We start from the raw sequence: 13,958 nt of genomic DNA, 5'->3' as shown, positions 1-13,958 counted from the left end.
CACTTAGGCACCGCTAGACCCAAGAGTTCCAATGATGCCATCAAGACTCTTGCTGTCTTGTGCCTTGGCTTTCTTCTGAATCAGCATCATTCTCAAGCAGGTTTCCTCCATGGTGGCAAGGATGTAGCTTGAAGATGACCTTGTTTTTACACTTCTTCCTCAGTGGATTTGAAAGATTGGTAGGCCCTGGTTGTGTTCCATCAATGACCCAATTTTCAGGGGGGTGGAGTATTCCAATAGGCCAGGCCTGGGTCACACAATACCCCTGTAGCCAAGAGGAAAGGTGGAGCAAACTCTACCTGAACATCATGGTCCCCTGGAGGAAGGATGCTGAGCAGGAGATACCCGCTGCTCAACCCTTTGTCAAGGCACGGTCTGGGGCCATGTCTCCAAGAAGAAACTAGAAGACTGTGATGACATGTTTATTGAAATTTTTATCCATTTTCCATCTAAAGAGTTACAAACACACTCAGGAGTGATGTTCAAAATATTGAATAACTGGTAGAGTAAGAGTTGCAGTTTGAATAGATGCCTGACCAATCAGAATGGAGGTCAGCTGTATCAGCAAATTCCTGCTGAATGGCAACGCTGCATCAAATGCAAACATTGGACTGATTTCTCAGGGACTTAAATATCCAATCCTATTCAATCTTCCTTATTGAGCAAACACTCTCTAGCTTTGGCTAGTTTATTCACTTACCTGATTAGAGGCAGAACTGAGGAGACAGATATCTCCAGAACTCTTTCTACTCTTCAGTTCCCTTTGGTCATCTCATTATGTGTGTGACCTTCCCACTGGGATATGCACTTAAGACAGAAGATAAGCTTTTGAGCTGAAGTACCGATAACCTTGAAATGGGCACATGTACCTTGCCTGACCTTCTTTTGGGGGCCAACCGTGTCATTTTTTCTTTCTGGAGAAAGCAGAGGGCCCCCTCTTCCCTTTCCTCTATTACTCTATCACCACTGAGTGCCTCACAAAATAGTCCCAGTCTCCAATGGCTCTATCTGTCCAGGGATATGCTACCCCTTCAAATTCAGATTGGATGAAGTGTTCTTTGATTAGAGACCTAGATGAAGGGTTACTTAAAGGGCCAGCTCAGCTTGGCTAAAAGGCCACAACCAACAACTGGTATGGGGTGGAGTGTGTGTGTGTGTGTGTGTGTGTGTGTGTGTGTGCGTGACTTCTTGTCACACTCTCTTCCCCTGAACTAATGTGCCTATAATACTTAGCAGAATCCACACACAATAGGTGTCTAGTAAATGATAGTTCATCTCCTTCCTTCTTGCTAGACACCCTTCCTGCTCCCCTACTGCCATGCAGCCTAGCCTGGCTTTGGTTGCCAGCAGTACCCAGCAGCATCATTCCCCCGGATCCTGCCTTCTAGGCTCAGGGCAGATCCCAGGCATCAGTGCTCACACCTGCTCACCAGGAGATATTTCCCTACCCTACTTTGACCCCCTTCCAACTCTTAATGCAGGACTGCAGAAAGACTTAGGAACACTTGCCAAGACAGTCTGACCTTTGCTTCCCTCTTCCGGGTGGGAATTGATGGATTTCATGCCTGTTTCCTTTCAGGGTTGCAGAGAGTACAGCAACTTGCAGAAAACACAAGATACTTCAGACAGAGACTGAGTGAAATGGGATTCATTATCTATGGCAATGAGGAATCTCCTGTTGTTCCCCTGCTCCTTTACATGCCTGCTAAAGTAGCGTGAGTATCCAGCAGACTCCCAGAATAACACCTAAGCTCCAAGGTGATCTGACAGAGATGGTGCTTTTGACACCACAGGGCTCTTTCAGCATAGGTATTGCTTTGCACTTTGAGCGGGATGCTGAGTTCAGAATTCACTTGTCCAACTTCTCAGAAACTACCTGCCTGCCCATCAGCAAGACCTTTTCACAGATCTTGTGGGAAGGGAGCCAGGTACTGCGGCCCATCATTTCCAAGCTCTGTGAATTGGGTGGAGTCACTTATCTCAGGCCTCAGCTGTAAATTGATGATGATCCTGCACTTCTTCCTGCCCCCAAGATCTTTCTCAGGGAGAACCTCAAAACACCATCTCTCCCAACATTCAAAAGCAATATTACCAGGCTCTGTGCTTTCTCCCATTGCACTCTCACGGCCATCCTCAAAAGAAGGCACCCTCATGTGTGGGGAAACTGAGGCTGAGAGCAGTTAAATAGCTTCCCAAAGCCATACCAGTCAAGCAGTAGTAAAACCAAGAGGCAAACCCAAACCTAGGCTTACTCCAAAGCTCTTGCTCTTAACAAAAAATGTTAACACCACTCCTGTAAGCTTATTTGGGGTTGTTTTCCAGCGATTGCAACTCTGAGGTTGAGCATTAGTAAAAACTGCATAAAGAGGAAAAATGACTTTTCTCAGTATGGCACAGATGAATTTATACGTGAGCCATCTCCAATCTGCTAGAGAATAATTAACTCTGTTGTTAAAAGGAAGTTAATTAAACTCTTTTCTAGTATAAAATGTTTGTGTGTCTGATGAAGCACATGGTAGAAAGTAATTCTCAACAAATGTTTATCAGATTCTAGACATCCTGACACTCCTTTAACACAACCTCATTGTTGGAACTTTCCGTTTGATTCTCTTAACAGTCGAAGTAGATTGGCAGAGTATTAGACGTAGTATAGAAAAGAAGTTCTGGAGCTATTAGTTGAAAACTCATGATGGATAGGACTGAGTTGTATGTTCCTAAAAGATGGATTTTTTGGAGTACACTTTTGGGTCATTTCACCACAGCAAAATAATAAGCAGTTAAAACACACACATGAGTTGCCCCATGCACCACAGCCATCCACCACTCAGCCCTTTGTTCATAGATCTGGATCAGGAAATCAATGCCTGGAGTAGCCAAGAAGACAGTGTGCTTCAGAAATGTCATAGGATACTGCTCTGTGCTAATGGCAGGAAGGAGTGACAATGGTGATTCCAACTGGCAGATAACCCCAAACCCTTTACCATCTGATCTTGGATGACAGGAAAGAAAACCCACGTTTACTCAGAGTGGTTGGGGAAACGGTATGTTCTGACCCTACATGTAGTCCATGCCTATCTAATATTTTATGATTAGCTGAAATGAAGACACCAAAAGTAAACTTGTTTCATTTTAGAGAGTGTCAACACCAGAGGGTGGCGGTAGGGAGTGTGCTGGATACTTCTGACTTTGATGATGGAAGCTGGAATTAGAACCTCAACAGGCTGGGAACATGAATCCATCCAATGATAAGAGTCCATGAAGAATAAAAACAAATGCATTTCAATGTAAGAATTCAAGTGCACGATGACAGAACAAAAGAGAGAGTTCCCCTCCTCCTTTACATGCCAGGAGTCCTAACTAGACAAAGTTAATATGAAAAAGGAAAATTAAACTGAGAGGGAGTTTCCTGGAAAACTTATGTTCTAAGGTATAATGAGATGTTTGGAATGAAAAAGAAATTTGACTCTGCCTCTTCCTAGCTGGGGGATCTAGGACAAGTTAACCAACCTTCTGAAGCCCCACTTTTCTCATATTGAAAATGGGATAGAATAGGACCTATTTCCTAAGACCATTTGAAGATTAAACAAGATGAAGTCTATCAGCATTTGGCATGTCATGTCTTAACATAGGAGCTACTCAGTGTTGGCTGTTATTATTAATAGTATTAATAATGTATATAAAGCACTTCAAATAGTAATTGACTAAGCGCTCAATCAGTGGCAGACATCATTATTACTACTACTACTACAGCTACAATGATGCTAATTGTTCGTTTCAACAGAGTATAAGATTGAGTCATCGTGGTTGCATAGCTAAGGAGGCGCTAACATTGCTGGATGTTACTTATATGCTAAGGAAGGCTCTTAAACCCAGTTGTCACCCATTGAAGGTGGGATGCTTAGCCCTGGTTTATAAATGAAGACACCTAGACACCCCAAAGTCAATCTACTTTCTCAGGGTCACTCACATTGTAGGTACTAGAGGCCAGAACTCAAACCAGTTGCATTTGCCTCCTAAACCAGTGCTCTCTTCAACGCACAACACAGCCCATAGGAGAAAAATACACATCTCTTTAAAGCAAGGCAGAGTATAATTTAACCCTCTTTAATGTCATCACTGGTGAATCAAAAGGCATCCATTATGACAATGGGAAAAAAATCTAATTATTTGGGGTGTTAAGAAAACATAGAACAGGTTAGATACAAAAGGTAATATTATCTAATGTTGGCAGGAGTTACTGCTGCCCAATCTTGTTTCCTGCACTAATATTTCTTCAATGGAAAGTTGAAGGCAGAGAACCTTTTGAAACGGAGTTAATTGGCTAAGCCAGTGTATGAGCACTTGTTTCAATTTGCTTATTTAAAAACTTTTGATTTTTCTCAAAGAACTGTGATTACTCCATATTTCCACCTACTACAGAATGGAGACATTATCTCCAGCCAGGTATCCTTTTGGATAAAGTCCTGTTTGCAGTTCTACCACTGGAATCTTCTATGGAGTTTAGTATAATGCGATTTCACCCATAAAACATTCACTTAAATAATCAAGAATATATTGTATTTACTATTTGGTACAGGGTTGACATTTTCCATCCTCAGGCCTCATCATACACTCGGAGGATGGTGGTGCAGAAGATGCAGTGATGCTGCGTGCAATGCAATGCTAATGTTATATTATTATTATTCTTATTCACATAGTTTAGCTTCTTTCAGCCTATGCCAGCTCTAATTTGCTTTGGGGAACACAAACCCAGAGGCAATCGCATACATTAGCTGAAGGAGGCTAGGTTTAGTAGTGTAAGTTTTAAACTTAGAACTGCTCCGGGGAGGCCTCAGGTTAGCCTAATGAATCAACAGTCATATATTTCGCTCCACATTCTTTGGCAAAACTTACTTCCTCTGGTACAAAGAGAAAAGTGCAGACAGTGAAAATGGTCTTTGGGGAGTTCCGAAAACCGGCCCGATCATGGGTCAGGTGGTTTGGACTCTAGCAATAAAAGCACTTGACTTGTTTCTCAGACAATTACGAGTTCTCACCCTGTGCAGTTCCGTGGGCAGCCTTCCATAGGGTGATCAAGAAAAGAAAGAATGGCTGTTTTCAAGCTTCCTCAGTTAGAAAGCCCCATCTCCTTGTAAACTTCGCAATCCAAATCAAAGTCTATATCTTGCCATGGCCAAGCCAGGGGGCCAGAGAGGCTGTGTGTTTGGTAGTTCTTGCAATCTCCATTGCTTTCTTTGATAACCTGCGTTCTGCACGAGGAAACCAAAAGGCAGACAGCTAAACGGGAGGAGAATGAAAGACCCCTGCGTCGCGGATTCTTCCTGAGTTATGACTCAAGGTTTCTGTGGTGCTGTCAGCTTCCAGCCTAAAATAAGACACCAGCAACCTCTTAATGCTAAGAACAGATCTGAGACATTTATCCTACTTGAGGGCAAAGCATCTTAGTGATTAAGGATTCCTGCGGGGAGCGACGGAGCACAAAGGGGAAAAGGCTCACTTGGGTGCACATGCCTGGGTCTGACATTGGATCTCAGAGCAAGAAGTTTACAGACTTTGAGAGCTGGGTATTCTAGAATCGTTACTGAGATTAGCTCTGAAATAAAAAGAGGCTAGAAGCAGTTAAGGGGAAGGAATCATAGCTTAAAAAGGTTTTACTCAGTATCAAAGAGCTTTGTAATTCTATGACCTACAGCTTCCAGGTTGCTTCTACCGACCAGCCTGTGTGTGTGTGCATTTCTCTCCCTCCCTCCTTCCCCATCCCCCCTTAATCCAGCCAACGGGTTTATTATCCCTGAACATACACATAACAAATGAGGAGACCCTTGCTATTTCCTGTCTTTGGCTTGATGGAAAATAAAATCTTTGTCTCTGGAAAGATAACATGGCTTTGGGATTGGCTCCTGCAGACCCTCTGACCCTGATCCTGAAATTATAGTCACGAAGTAGAGGCTTCTTAAAATTTCCACACCGTATTATCAGTATTAAGTTTTTAAAGCATATAGGTATGCATCTAACATATTCTTTCTTCAGGTAATTGCATTGAGTAATGGTTTTTATTCCTTAGGAACCCTGCAGACAAAAGATTTTACATATGTGCAGACTTGTTAAACCAGGGTCACGTGCACCAGCATTTTCTGCTCAATGTCAAAGACTCTGTGCACGTAACTGTCTAATGAGTGCGCCATACCCCACAGTACACACACTCAGTTATGGGTACCATCAAGTGACTGGCTGCCACATTTCCTTATCGGTTGTATCTGAGAGAAGTTTCATTACTTCAGTCATCTTCTACTTACTTTAAAAAAGTAGGGACGGGCTTCCCTGGTGGCACGGTGGTTGAGAGTCCACCTGCTGATGCAGGGGACGCAGGTTCATGCCCCCGTCCGGGAAGATCCCACATGCCGCGGAGCGGCTGGGCCCGTGAGTACCACAGAAAAAAAAAAAAAAAAAAGTAGGGACTTCCCTGTTGGTCCAGTGGGTAAGATTCTGTGCTCCCAATGCAGGGGGCCGGGGTTCAGCCCTGGTCGAGGAATTATTGGGTTGGTAAAAAAATTCGTTCACGTTTCTCCATTACATCTTATGGAAAAACCCTAAAGAACTTTTTGGCTAACCCAGTAGATCCCGCATGTCACAACTAAGAAGCCTACATGCTGCAACTAAAGATCCCGCATGCCACAACTAAGACCCAGTGCAGCCAAAATAAATATTAAAAAAAAAAAAAAGTCAATTAGCCACATTCCTTTTTCTTTTTTCTTTTTGCAGTGTAATTTTGTCATCTCTCAGTTAACCTCCTTTTAAACATTTCCCTTAGGGCTTTTGCAAGGCATCTACTAAAGAGAAAAATCGGCGTGGTGGTCGTTGGATTTCCAGCTACTCCCCTTGCAGAAGCCCGGGCTCGGTTCTGTGTTTCAGCAGCACATACACGGGAGATGTTAGACGCAGTAAGTACTCCACAGCCCAGCAGAAGCGACAGGATGGGGTCCTCGGATTCCGAGCACGTTCTTTTACTGAGCTTGCTTGGGTTTCCCTGGGTTTCTCTTGGATGGTTTAAGAAAACAACACTAATAACACTCACTGCTAAAAAATAAAAATAAAAAATAAGGGTATCCTAACAATGCCCAACAATGTGATCAACTCAGCAGATAGAAAAGGATATCAGCTCAGTGAAGACTTGAGTCAAGTCGGTGTTTTGGTTTCATAGCAAAGACCCACTGAGTAGCCAGACATCTTGCTCTTTGCTTGTTCTTAAAGGCAGACGCTGATCTCACGTGCTATTTCACCAGTAACTGCCTGCATCCTGGCACTGCTCACAGCCACCACGTCCATCATAAGAAAATATGACCCAAATAAGCCACATGTTGGAGAAACAACAACAAAGACAGATCTGTCATATAAGCTCATCCTACGTGAGGTGTAAAGGATTTCAAAACCCCATTTCATTGTCCTTGGATTTCGATCTCTGTGTGAATGAATAATATCAGAGAACCAAGCCAGGTCAGTCAGTTTAGGGTTGATGAAACTGTCTTATAAAATCAATGCAGTTTAGCAAACACTATCAGGTGTCTGCTCTATGCAAAACCCTGGGGCAAAAAGTCTAAGAGAACATACTATAAATAAGCACTTCACAATAACATCAGACAGAATAAATTCATCTCGAAAAAGAAATATAGACAACTACATGAAGGTGGAGTGGGTTATTATGGAGCTATTTGAACAAAACAAGAGACGACAAGGTCAAGGGCAACGGAAACAAAAGGAATGGATCTAGGAATAGACGTTATGCATGCATGAAGCTGCCAAGACTTGGCAAATATTGGATGCAGGGCACATATGGGGTGAGGGAATCAAGAATAATCCGAGGTCTCTAGCCCTCTAGCAAATAAAGAACGGCAAAACTAAGCACGTATATGAGCTAAGGTATATGGCAAGGAACAGCATAACACCAACAGGACTGGGGGAATAAAACGAGCTCACTTCTAGACATGTTGGGGTTACAAATCTATGGGCCAGCTGTGAAAAAGCGAACTATTATATATAGGATGGATAAACATCAAGGTCCTACTGTATAGCACAGGGAACTATATTCAATATCCTGTGACAAACCATAATGGAAAAGAATATGAAAAAGAATGTGTGTGTGTGTGTGTGTGTGTGTGTGTGTGTGTGTGTGTAACTGAGTCATTTATACTTCGATAAAATTTAAAGAAAATAAAATCCAATTCTGGAGCTTAGGAGAGTATGCAAGGCTGGAGCTGCTGTAATCTGAGGAACTAAGGGATCATTAAAGTCAGTGGTAGAAAATATAATTGTCCAAATATAAGTGAACGGGCCAAGCGCAGACTCCCCCTATATCCCTGGTTGGATACAGGAATCACAGATGAGGAACTGGGCTTAGATGGAGCTAGATCAATTGGAAAAGTCATAAGCTAGTGTAGTGCTCAACACAGTAAAAAGGAAAAAGCTTCAAGGACGGGGAGGATCAAATGTCCCTGCGATTTTTTTAGATTCTACGTGTAAGCGATATCATATGATATTTGTCTTTCTTGTCTGACTTACTTCACTCAGTATGACAATCTCTAGGTCCATCCACGTCACTGCAGATGGCATTATTTTGTTCTTTTTCATGGCTAAGTAATATTCTATTGATGAACCTATTTACAAAACAGAAATAGAGTCACAGATGTAGAAAACAAAGTTATGGTTACCAAGGGGGAAAGTGAGGGGAGGGATAAATTGGGAGATTGGGATTGACATATACACACTTCTATATATAAAATATATAACTAATAAGAACCTACTGTATAGGACAGGGAACTTTATTCAATACTCTGTAATGACCTATATGAGAATAGAATCTAAAAAAGAGTGGATATATGTACATGTATAACTGATTCACTTTGCTGTACACCTGAAACAAACATAACATTGTAAATCAACTATACTCCGATAAAAATTAATTTTTAAAAATGTCTCTACAAAACAGCAGAACATCCAAGTGGGGTGAGAGATGAGAAGAAACCATTGGCTTAGCAGTTAGTAGGATCTTGCTGTTGCTCAGAAAAGAGAGTTTTAGGGGAGTGCAGGGAACAGAAATAAGAATACAAAGAATTAAAAAATTGAAGGGATACTTTGAGCTCGAATTACACACAGAAACTCACACGGGTCCATATCTTTCTGCATCACCATTATATTCTAGGACTTAAACCAATGTATAGAACATAGTAGGTACACAATAACAATTTATTAGGTAACATGTTAATAACTGAGCTAACTCTAGATTTTGAGATGATGGGAGAACTTTGCTGTTTTTGTTCTATATATTGTCCAGATTCTCTAAAATGAGTATATTTTAGAGAATATTAATTTTAACAAATTGTTTCTTCTAAATGTAATGAGTGGGTGGTAAGAAACGGTAGGCAAGTCTTTTGAGAAGTGTGTAAAGGCAAAAAGAATAGGTTTAGAAAAAGCCCTTGAAAGTGGGGGAAGACTTGAGCATGTTTACACATCAAGGGAAAAGGGAGCGAAGAGAGGGGCACTGCAGGCATGAGGAGAAGAGGATGTGCCCAGAAGCACGCTCCAGAGACGGCAGGAGGGGATGCACAGCTTGGGTCAATTTGCATCTTTTTTCTGATCCAAACGGCATGGAGGCACTCATGAATACCCAGTTCAATAGATATCAGACCTTGTGATTGTTTTCATGAGTTAATTCCTGCGGAATACTTGGTTTGGAAGGAGCACGGAAACCTCATCTAGACAAATGCCTCTAAACTTTTGAGATCGTCAAATCAATACAAAATTTTGAGCAAGTTTCTTACCCTAAGAGAAGTGAAAAATGACCCCTTGAACAGTCAGGGCATTAAGGTAGCAACTGAACATAAATGACAGTCGCAGAAAATATACAATATTAGAGAAGTCTATTCAGTGACCACGTTTGGAACAAGACAAAAAGGAGGACACTTTACAAACACAAAATGACTTAAAAGGTCCCTCTTCTAACATGAGTGGCAGCTGTTCCGTTACCAAGGACAGCTCTAGCCTTGCTATAATCCTCCCGCCTTCTAGATAAGTCTACGTGTAAACAACACTGAGCTGCTCCAGCTTCTCGACAGCATCCAAGCCAGAACTGGCCCCTGCTTCCTTAGAATCATCTCGTGCACAAGTCCAGATGTGATACGTAGCCCTTCCCAACTCCCTGTTACGAAGACGGTCCTTCTGGAGTGCATATTCCCTGCTGCAGCAAGCTGAATAAAGCCGACTTTGTTTGAGTACTGGTGTGTTTCAGGTAGTTGATTAGTGGGCCTCAACATAAATCCATTTAGAAATAATACATGCATTACCAATATATTATGTACATTTTATAACAGACACAAAAAAAGAAGTTAAAAAGGTTGAGATACCACCTCACACCTGTCAGAATGGCTATCATCAAAAGGAACACAAATTACAAATGTTGGCAAGGATGTGGAGAAAAGGGAACCCTCGTACACTGTGGGTGGGAATGTATATTGGTGCAGCTACTGTGGAAAACAGTATGGAGGTTTCTCAAAAAACTAAAAATAGAACTGCCATATGATCCAGCAATTCCATTCCTGGGTATATATATGAAAAAAACAAAAACACTAGTTCAAAAAGATACATGCACCCCAATGTTCATAGCAGTGTTACTTACAATAGCCAAGATATGGAAGCAACTTAAGTGTCCATCAATAGATGAATGGGTAAAGAAGATGTGGTATGTATTTGCAATGGAATATAACTCAACCATAAAAAAGAATGAAATTTTGCCATTTGCAGCAACATGGATGGACTTGGAGGGCATTATGCTAAGTAAAATAAGTCAGACAGAGAAAGACAAGTACTGTATGACATTGCTTATGTGTAGAATATAAAAAATACAACAAACTAGTTAATATAATAAAAAAGAAGCAGACATAGAGAGCAAACTACTTGTTACCACTGGGGAGAGTGGGAGGGGTCACGTAAGGGTTGGGCAGCAAGAGGCACAAACTATTGGGTATAAGATAGGCTCAAGGATGTATTGTACACAACACAGGGAATATAGCTGATACATTGTAATAACTGTAAATGGAAAGTAACCTTTAAAATTGTATTAAATTTTTTTTAAAAAAATTTTTTAAAAGGTTGAGATTAAAATGAATCAAAATCCTATGTTTTCCTCCCACATCCTTCATGAATTGTGGTACTTCTCCCCCAGGTGTGTGGGTCCTTCACTTTCAAAGCCACAGAGCTACTCCATCCCCCACCTTCAGGAAAAGCAACAGAAACTACCCCAGATTGGTGCCACTTAAAATGTAAAGCCTGATACTTTTTCCTAGGGCTTATATTTGGTATAAAAATTAAGAAAATAAATTGAAGTAAAAAGAAAATTTTAATTACCCATAATCCTACCACTCAGAAATAAACTATTCTTAACATCTTGGTAGGGATCTTAACTAATGTCAGTTTGGAAGATTTCCCAACGGAGAAAATCCATAAGCCCCATGAGTCATTCATTCTGATGGTAACGATTCTCACTTTACCTTTTTCAAAACATTGGACTCTAATATCATTTCCCTTTTCTTTTGACTGGTTGAGAAAAACAGGCCCAAAAGGTTAAAAAGGCATGCCCAATTCAGTAGGATTAGTGATAGACTGGAAGGAAAAACTTACATTTTGTATATTCTGGATCTCAGTTGTTTCATTTGTAAACTTGGGGCTACATTTACCTGCCTGGATTGAGAGAATTGAAACAGATGAGTTCTTGGTGTCTTGTGGTTTTAAATTCTATTATTCTATGGAGCATAGACATGAGTATTTAAAAGTTGAGGGTAGGAGGAGGGGGGCAGCTGAAGAATGGGAGAGAGAGGAGGAACCTAATTAGCTCCCATAATGTTCCGTTTTCTTCCTGGCCAGGTTGGTTTGCTGTGTCATGAAGAATTAACACAAATGTAATCTGCGAAGTTTTCTTTTTCTTCCACAAGTTTATATATGTCATTAAACTTTAAAATAAATCCTTCAAGGGTAAGCATGGATCAGATGATTTTATTCCTCTCCTCTCACCCCCAAAATAAACTAAAGATTTGTAATGTGGAGTTAGACTATTAAAGAATATGAAAATAAAATGCATTAGCCTCTAACATTCCTCTAGGGCTGACTTATGAACCACAGCTTAATGATTTGGATCTTTCTCCTTTTCTTTAAAATCGAATAAGCTGGCAAAAGAAGAGTGTGGTTCTCTGTGAGCCCCCCAGAGAGCAAGGCCACTTGGGGATTTAAAGAGAACTGATGGAAGGAATCTCTTTGCAGGTTTTGGAAGCCCTGGATGAGATGGGTGACCTCCTGCATGTGAAATATTCCCAGAACAGGAAGTCAGCACGCCCTGAACTCTACGACGAGACGAGCTTTGAACTTGAGGATTGAGTTTCCTGGACCTGAATGGAGCCTAAAGACTTTGCCAGAAAGACCTCCCTCCTTGCCTCCAAAGAAATATGAATAGATTTCTTCTCCTTTCTAAGGACAGTTTTGGTTTCCAAACCAATTTCATTGAGCCAAGGGAGACATGATTGTTGTGCTTTTAATGTCTCTGCAGAGACAAAACTATGGTTCCAGAGTTTAGTTTTCTCTTCCCCTAAGTATCCTGCTGCAAATACACACACACACTTCTTAGAATAGTTTTAACAGCACAGAGCCTGTATTTTAGTTGCTATTGTGCAGCCTCTTTGGTCCAGACCCTTGCAGGAGTTCCAACCAAATAAGAGGGTTTTGATTTTTTAGTTCAGTAGATCTTATTATGTGTTTGCTAATTTCATCTGCAGATGAGGGCAAGGGTGATGGGCAGTAGGTGGACTCCTTGTTACCCATGAAACACCAGCTAGAACTCATCCGTATCACGGGGAGTTCCAGGCAGGAGGGTAAAGAAATGTTGCCTCTACCATTTGCCACATTTGGACTTTTTCCAAGGACAAGTGTCAAAAGCCATAGTTAATGTTTCAAGGGAGAGTGCAGGCCTGGCCAGCGGCGACCAAACACCTTTAAAGGAAATTTTCTTTTTCCGCTTGCTGGTCTCCTACAGTTTTACAGCTGAGTTTTGAGGTTTGGAAAACTCAAGACTTTTGTTTCATCAGGAAGAGGGCAGAAAGCAAGCAAGCCAATGATAGGCCTAGACTAAAACTGTAAAGTTATAACAACTTGAATGTTGTTGGTGCCATGCAGACTGAATGTTTAGCATCACTTTTACTACTTTAACGACTGAGTGGTCATTTTCCTATTAAATTTGGAGTACATGGGGGAAATTCAAGTTCCTTTAGAGTTGCCTCTCAAGACTACACTTGAAGAACATATTGATTCAAAAATGACATTTAAAAGTAAATGCTATTCCACTTTTCAATTCTGACCCCCTTCCCCATTCAGGCTTATTAAATACGACTATCCTCTGGCATAAGCACTCCAATTTGGTGCTAAGTGGGCTTGCACACTATTGGGCAACTAACTGGAATTTATTTGAGTTGTCTCTGTCTCTCTTTATCTCTCTGTCTGTCTCTGTATGTCTGCCTATCTGTCTCTCTCTCTCCTAACGTGAACACAAATTTCTCTGCAAAAGTAACACTTTGCTAATTGGATCTAGTTGGTATGGAAGAAGCCAGGGGAAAACCTTATCTTTATCAAGCTTCCAGATGGTGCCCAGATTGGGAAACACTAAAAAGCAGTGGTGACCTTTTAGCAAAGCTTCTGTAATAGTTCGAATGAGTTACAGAACATTCCACTCCATCAAATGACACTATAAACAAATCACTTCAAGAGAGGTTTGACTTTGCATGACACAGATGGACCAAGGCTTTCATGCTGTGAGCTGGGATAGAAACTCCACCCACAGCTCCCGTGTTGGATGGAGAAGCATGGAGATTGGTTCAAGATGGTGGAGTAGAAGGAGGTGCACTCACTCCCTCTTGTGAGAGCAG

The 13,958-nt window shown here is 41.3% G+C and overlaps 1 protein-coding gene across 3 annotated transcripts in view; it reads left to right on the top strand.

The window, feature by feature from the left end:
* SPTLC3 (serine palmitoyltransferase long chain base subunit 3) overlaps positions 1–13,435 on the top strand; it is a 126,508-nt gene extending 113,073 nt beyond the window's left edge. For all 3 annotated transcript variants that reach the window (XM_067707470.1, XM_067707472.1, XM_067707471.1), the window contains 3 exons: positions 1,580–1,715; positions 6,812–6,941; positions 12,307–13,435. In XM_067707470.1, coding sequence (XP_067563571.1) covers positions 1,580–1,715; positions 6,812–6,941; positions 12,307–12,420 — 380 coding nt within the window. In that variant the 3' untranslated portion in view covers positions 12,421–13,435. The remainder of the gene's footprint in view (positions 1–1,579; positions 1,716–6,811; positions 6,942–12,306) is intronic.
* The last annotated feature ends 523 nt before the right edge of the window (positions 13,436–13,958 follow it).

The sequence above is a fragment of the Pseudorca crassidens genome, chromosome 15 (genome assembly GCF_039906515.1).
Source record: "Pseudorca crassidens isolate mPseCra1 chromosome 15, mPseCra1.hap1, whole genome shotgun sequence".
Lineage (NCBI taxonomy): Eukaryota > Metazoa > Chordata > Mammalia > Artiodactyla > Delphinidae > Pseudorca > Pseudorca crassidens.
Note: the sequence above shows the minus strand (reverse complement) of the source record. Positions and strands in the feature narration are given on the sequence as shown.